This window comes from Bombus impatiens, unplaced genomic scaffold, assembly GCF_000188095.3.
Source record: "Bombus impatiens unplaced genomic scaffold, BIMP_2.2 scf_0581, whole genome shotgun sequence".
Lineage (NCBI taxonomy): Eukaryota > Metazoa > Arthropoda > Insecta > Hymenoptera > Apidae > Bombus > Bombus impatiens.
In genome coordinates, this window is record NT_177000.1 from 106,476 (window position 1) to 114,213 (window position 7,738).

At 45.8% G+C, this 7,738-nt stretch overlaps 1 protein-coding gene across 5 annotated transcripts in view; it reads left to right on the plus strand.

Moving 5' to 3' along the window:
• The window catches only part of LOC100741630 (A disintegrin and metalloproteinase with thrombospondin motifs 10-like), a 93,345-nt gene that overhangs the window by 72,631 nt on the left and 12,976 nt on the right, over positions 1-7,738 (plus strand). For 4 of the 5 annotated variants that reach the window (XM_024369476.2, XM_012388753.3, XM_003491516.4 and 1 more), the window contains one exon: positions 7,548-7,723. In XM_024369476.2, coding sequence (XP_024225244.1) covers positions 7,548-7,723 — 176 coding nt within the window. Of the gene's footprint in view, positions 1-788; positions 904-7,547; positions 7,724-7,738 lie in introns of those variants that run through there. The other variant, XM_033322177.1, reaches the window with a different exon arrangement.

Sequence of the window (7,738 nt, forward strand, 5' to 3'; positions counted from 1 at the left end):
GCGAACGATATCGCGCGATTGACATTTCGAATAATTTATCGTCTCGTTAAAATACATCCTAGCGGGGCAGAAGGGCGTAATCCCGGTACTGGCATCGATACATCGTCTTGCAACCGCTTCTTCGGCTCCGTCACGCAATTAACCCCTTTTTCCAGTACAAGTCGACGCAAACACGACACTACCGTCCAGGTGCCAACGCTTGGAAGAAGACGTTGCTGCTTGCTTATACGCCATATCGAAACAACTTTTCATAAAAAGTGTTCGTCGCGTGAAATCTGCACACCTCCATACGTATTACGTGCGACGAACGGATAATTCGAACGAATGTAGCCACTAAGAAGGTCGTCAGACGAAGAACCGCTAGCAACGCTTGCTTCCGATTACCGAAAATAATTCCCGCTGAAAGAATCTATCGATTGGAACGAATGTGAAACTAACGTCGCTGTCTGGAACGGGATAATACGAACCATAAAACACATTTTGGCGAATCGAGCATTTTCGAATCGAGTTTCCATAGAGATGGTTGAGATAGGAGAGAGAGTTAAAATCCAGCGGAGAATTAGAAGCTAGTCGAAGGGAAGAGAACAAATTTCAACAAGTCGATATCCTATAATTTGACTAGAATCGATGTTCGTATTGTAGCAAATTAGTTTAAACTCTAAAGCTCGATCGTCGATCAAATTTCACGATTTATAAATACGGAGGTTAGCATCTTTTCGGAAAGACGCAAAAATAACTTTGCACGTTGGTCAGAGACTTTATTAGATCAGAAATATTATAAATTATTTTTAAAATACATCGATCTTCGCGACAGAAAGGGCAAAAAATGCGAGAGTCTCTTCACGTATGTTGCAAACACGTTCCATCTTGAACAGAATCGAGAGTGTAGAGCACAAACGGCACGTAAGTATAAAAATTCTACGGAATAAGAACGAGGTTCGCGGCTGGCACTCTACTTCTGCGTCTTCTTAATCTCCACTTCGAAGGAATTTCTATTACTCTGTAATTTTCCAATTATCGAGTACATATCTGGCATAACAGTATAGAGCTTAATCGAGTCGAGTGAAGTAAGAAATTCAGGAAGGCGTGTTCGGTTGGCGAACAAATAGCCGTTAATGAATTTATCTCTAGTCGTTATCGGCATCCGGATCGATCCAGAGCACATTTTTCCGCGACGGATGAGTCACGAGAAAGAAATAGAAACGAAGAAAGAGGAGGATCGAGCTGGCAAACGACGCAGATGCGATTATCGGGTCGATCCAACGGGGACGGGTATGGAAGCGGTGACCTCGGGCAATTACGAAAATGGGTGTAAAGCAAAGGAGTGAGACGAAGAATCGGAAAGGTGAGAAATCACGGGCATTGTCTCCTTGCTGTAACTTTGATACTTTACAAGCCGTCGAGCCAATCAAATTCAATTAGCTTTGACATTCGTTAGCGACCGTTCGCGTCGATGACAAATCGGCAGAACATACCTGCGCGATCGACGAACGATACCGAGGAAAGTTTACGGAGGAACGGTCTCGCGAATACGCTGCAACGTTTACAGAAACGAAATACCGATTGTTGATTCTTCACGGCATATAAATTGCTGATATTTATCGTACGGTTAATCACCTCGACTCCGTGAGAGTAACGCGATAAATTTCTTTGAAATTTTGATTACGCAACTGCTTTAAGAGTCGCCATATGCCGAGCATATTTACTTCTGAAAAACGCGATTTTCACGCTATTGTGGTAGGAAATTGATATTGATTCGTCCATTTCAAGGTGTTTTATGGTATAATAAAAACTTGTTAACCGTAAAATATCGTTGCTTATTAGCAACGCCTGTTGGCATAATTGTAATTTGCAAATTGCATTGCAGAAACGCTTAAATCCTGAAACAACAAAGGAGACATTCGCGAATCAATCGATACTTCCGCCAGGCGACGTAGAGAGATACCGCCGATGAAACTTTTTAACTTTGACTCGCTCGTAAATTCGATTCGATAATCGATACTCCATAATCTCAAATTTTCAAATTCTAAATTTCCAATCTGTCGCGATACTGGATAAATTATAGAACGCTTGTTGCTCTACGGTAACAATAAAATCTTCGTTAGAATCGATGTTCGTTTAAGCGAAAGCAACGTAACGGACACAAAGTGTTAGCTATCGAAGCAAGTGGATAGGATAACAAGGAACGTACAAGACACGACAGTGGATCCAGTGGACACGTCGACTAGGAGTTACCCGGCGTTAAACGTACGGGTATGTTTAGTACTACTCGAATGTACGCGTACCGATATTCAATTTCAATAAGCCGTACAAGTGTTTATCTCGGTCGCAACACGTGCAGCGTGAAAAGCGCATCGACGATCTATTCCCCGTTGTATTCAATATCGAGAGATGTAATCGAGGCGAGTAGACTCGAGACAAATTCAGTGTCGGTCGCTGGTCGGTCAGCCGCATCGACAACATCGTCACGAGCGTTACGCGGACGCTTATCGACAAGCTTTAGCCGCTATCGAGAATCGCGGATGGTACAGAGGCTGCAGTTGGTTTGGACGTGGATTTACACTTGCGACACGAAGCGGTGGAAAGGAGAAAAGACTCAAAGGCGTAAGCGTCGCGGAGCGTTCTCTGGTCCCAACTGCGAGCATGGGCGTCGACGGGTGACAGCATTGCGACCGCCCATCGATACACCTCGTTGGTCGGACAACAATAATTTATATATGCTAGATTATACACCGAGGTAGCCTTAATCGTTGCAGCGTATTGCCACGCGCGAGAATAACGACTGTTCGGCGACCATTAACTAACTACGATCGAGTCGGACCAAGTCCGATCGCCGGTTTCCGACACATTATGCTAATCCCACCTACCGTGGCTCTCCCTCTCTCCTTCGTCCCGCCTCACGCCCCGTCTCCGTGCCTTCTTTCCGTGTCGACCGCGCGTTAATTAACTCGATAGTTTACGCGAAAACCTCGTTCCAGACGCTGAACTTTCCCTGCTCGCGCCAACCGTTCTAGCCTTTCTCTTTAGAAAACTTCGCCTCTTGTATCGTTCCAATTGTTGCCAACGAATCGATTAAATAATTTCATTTGTTACGGCGCGTAGTTACCGCTTATCGTATCTTTCCATTTACCTCGCGTTTACCGAGAGGAAACAAAGGTTTTGTCCGTGCTTCCTCCGGGATATCGACGATCGCTCGTTTACTCTGCTCTTTCTTTTTCGCTTCCGTCTCTCTTCTTTTTTTTTTTTTTTCTGGAATTTTGACAGGTAAAACTTGTCGTAGCCGATGCACGAACGCAACAACGATCGAGATTGTTCCTTGGTATCGCTCCTCGAAGCAAAGGCAGACTCTCCTCCCCGTCCCCGAGGACGTTATTCAACATATTTGAGAAGAACCGCCCTCGGTAAAAAATAAATTAGATAAAATTGAATTCCTTGGTTTAGATCAGAGACAAACTTCGTAGTAGCCAGTTTCGCGTTATTTGACACTGTGAACGTTATTAGGAAAGGAACGTTATAGGAGATCTTGGGAAACTTTAAAAGTTCCGACAAAAAGCTAGGTATTTTGCGACGGAATAACGGAACCAGTCAGCGAGCTAGTTTCCCCCTGAGAATCGGATTGCTCGAAACGAAGCGGCGTCACGAGAGGCGACTAGTCAGTCCTCCTGCTGCCTGATATCTCGCGTGTTCGCGGCAATTAGAGGAAGGTGTGACAGATACGAAGAGGTTTTGCCGCGAAACGGGCAGAGAGGAAGGTGCAGAGCGTAACGCATGGCCGGCCATAAATTATCGGCCGGTGCACTGAATTAATCGGATCCTAGAAACGGAGGGGAAGACGGGGCGGCGCGCGTACATCGCGAAAAGGAGTCGGCCGGGGCCATAGAACGGCTGGCCAGCCATCCGACCAATTAAACGAACAAACAGACATCTAAATTGGACGGTTGACCTTTATAGAAATATATTTACTTGCGATTGGATGCATTGAATTGCCGCGGCTGGGCACGCATGCGCCGGACTCGAAATAACGAACGGCCGGTAGATCGTTCGATCGATAATGTCATCATCCATTTTCATTCACCGGTTCCAGTAACAGCTCGCCACGACGAAATTACTTAATTTGCGCTTCGGCTTCTCCCCTTCTCGGCTCTTTTGTCGGGATTCCGATCGTACGTTATCGGCGAACACCGAATGATCTACGACCGTTTCGGATCGTCTTTGCCGACCTCACGCCAACCGCGCGCAACTCGCTAACTCGTTGAAACTATCGCTTCGTTCTATCAACGAAACGGAGCAAAAAGCGAACGTCCGATCAACCACGACCGCACAACGCTGCACCGACGGAAAGTTTAGACCAGACGAGACTGTCTCTCGACTATCTACTCGCATCATCTATTCTATTTACATACTTGGGCTGGAAACATTCCGGCTCCGAAGCCTGCTCGATCGTAATCCGCACGATTCCATCGAAGAATTCGATTCGAGATGCGAGCGTAACAATGGCACCTGATTAACGTCGCGCCAATCGAAGGCGCAGAAACGAACGTCGAAACGGAGCAATCGATTCCGTCGACGAGAGACCGAGGTTCATCTTCGCCTCGAGATAAATCCGGATTAATCCGATGAGGCAGTCGGAAGCGACGCGCTGAATCTTAAGGGGATAAGGTTACGGATAAATACATATAACGCTTTGCAGTTAACCGGTTCCACGCACACTCGCGAACAGCAAAAGGGACAGGGAATTTATATGGATGGCGCTTTACGTGGATCCGACCGGCTAGCTAATAAACGTATCGAGTTTACAAATAAATTTAACGTCCATTCAACTTCTAAATTCAACATCCATTAGCGATATGCCGCGAAGTATCTCGCTATAAACTAGAAACGTTGTCGCTCTAAAGCTCCAACGTCGCGTCGAGCCACCGAACGTCTGCCGCGAATAACGTTCCAGCTTGCTCTCTCTCTCCGTTCGACTTAAATATTCGGGGTTTCCGGATGACGGACGGTTAAAGAAAGGAAGAAATACATGACGTAGAAAATTGAATTTTCTTTGAAGTACGCAGACCCTAGGCCGTTGTAAACCTGTCACTTTGTCGCTCGAATTCACGTTTTCGCTACAATGGTACTTTGCGGTATCCTGCGTTACCGTTCTTTGGAACATTCCGCGGAATGTCAGAGTTATTTTCTCGATAAAGCTCGACCTGTAAGAATCAAGAGATTCGGAATTTCTAATATCTACGATATAAATCCTATCGTAGCAAGATTTTAAAAGACGTGTAAAGGTCGATAGACGAACGCGTTCGCGCTCCTCCAGACTTGATTACCATTCAACGGCTTTTTTCGTAAGATGCTCCGAAATCGTTCTCGAATCGGTGTCGTGACGCATTCGGCGAACGAAGCCGATCTCATATTGGGAATAAAGAGCGCCGATTGAAAAGAAAAGAGAAGAGAAAAATCGAGCGCATCGTTAACCGAACGAACGACAATGTTCGTGGCGTGGTTGAAGCGTCGAAGCCACCACGGCAACAAATCACTCCTTATATAGTCGATCGGCGTTTCTGCGCGCTTAAGATGAAAAGAAACGGTGCAAAAAATAAAAGGTAGCCGCGGATGGGGGAGAAAAAGATGAAGATGAAGGAAGGAAAGGAAAGGGAACGGCGACGAAGAGAAAAGAGGAAAGGAGAGAAGAAGGATCGAGCCGTGAGGCCCCATGCGGCGCTGAATCACGCTCGGTCCTTTTTCACTTTGCGGTCCTTCAACGGTGCGGTGCCTCTGTTGGAGTTGGGCTTACCTCTTTGTAAGACTGGCGCCGTGATTTTTCACGGTCGGCGTCGGAGAATTGTTGAAACACGGCCAACCCTGGCTCGCTCGACTTGTATTTCAGGCCCTTCGCCTGGCCGTCTTACCTATTTCTACCGCGCCAACCTAGCTGCATCTCCTCCTCCAATCGATTATTTCCCACTACATATTTTTACAAGGAATTCTCGGTTTATAGGACTCTCGTATGAATTCCGATTTCGTTCCTAAGATTCTTCGTATAAATTATATGTCCGCTGGAACAGCTATTCGACCAAAGTTGCTCGCCAACCGATAAAAATTTTTTTATTCCGAATCGCTCTTTTCTACCGAGCAAGGAGAGAAAGAGAGAGAGAGAGTGAGAGAGAGAGATCGTTTTTTAAATTTTGACACGTCGACTGACGATTTAACATCGTTAGGATCGAACGATGCGAATTGGAAACGACGATAAACGGTCGACGCGATCGAGAGATTTTTAATGAAAGAACGGAAGGACGCGTGAAAAATGAGGCGCGAATTCGAAATTCGTATCGAGTGGATCTATACGGCTGGTGGATGTTGTACTCGATTGTAACGGCAGCGATAAAGGGGAAGCAGATAAAGAGAGCGATAGCGGAAGAAGCGAACAGAAAGAGTGGGCGTAAAATGAGAATTTGTAAATCGAAATCAGACGATGGGTGTTCCGCCGATCAATTGCTATTTGACGGAGAACGGTGAACACTATCGACGATCGAGAATGATTAATGACGCGGCACAGCTATAAACGCGGTAATCTGTACCGGCATCGAACGAAACCGATTTTCATTATACCGTTTTTCGTTTCCAAGGTGTTGCCCACGAGGCCCGCCTCTACGTACGCCTTCCGAAACGGCTATTCTTCGATCTCCGACTAGCAAATGGCTGAACACGGCGAAACAAACAGGGTTATTCTCGAAATGACAAATCGAAACGAACATAGAACGAATGATTTCGTAAGAAGAGCAACAGTTGTCCGTTTAGGAAAGTTACTTTTTAGATTGCTTCAACGCGTTAAATTATTTAGATTTTTGTCAGAATGTTTCTTCCGAGATTTAACGCCTAAAAGAGAGAGAGAGAGAGAGAGAGAGAGAGAGAAAGAGAGAAGCGATGTTTATGCAACGTGCATAAAATTCTATTGCACTGCATAAAGTTTTGCGGTAAAGTACTTAACTACATTCGTAATAGTTGCAAGTTCTACAATTGAGATAGAAGCACAGATTACTACTCGAGCGTAATAACCATCGCTTTAACGCGAAAAGTCTTTATAGGTGAAATTTCTCTTATATAGTCAGGTTCGCTAAATTTTGGATGTAGAAGAAAATGTAATCGTTGTAGCAACGAAACGTAAAGCTCGGCGTTAGTTTTTAAGACAGACTTTGGTAAAGAATAATTTGATAATTATCGAACGTCGAAAGACTTTGACGACTAACAAAGTCACTAACAAAGTCAACGTAAGAGAACCGAGTTTAAATATTACAAGCTTGGAATAACGCGACATTTCGAACGGCAAGAACGGATCTCGAGGAAGAGAATACAGCGGACGGCATCGGACCGAGAAAATGCACATTAGCGAAACAGAAGCGACGAATTCGGTAGACAGAAACTATCGCGCGAACACGTTTGACCGAGAGAAAATCCCGTGTAGACGGTCTCGCTATGACACAATCTCGGTAGTTGTCTCTGGATAGAATCGGAACAAAGAGTCCGTGTAAGACGAGATAGTTGGTTTCGTGTTTCAGGCGGGCATGCTGCGTGGCGATGACGGCGAGTTCTGGTTGGAACCAGTCGCCGTGTCCCCGGAAGAAGAACAAGTTCGGCTGGAGGTTCGGCTGGAAGACGCCGGCGCCGAGAGCCGTACCACGGCCGGACTCTACCGGAACTCGGTGCTCGGCAGGCCGCATCTCGTGTTTCGTAGGTCCGTGGAGCAGCC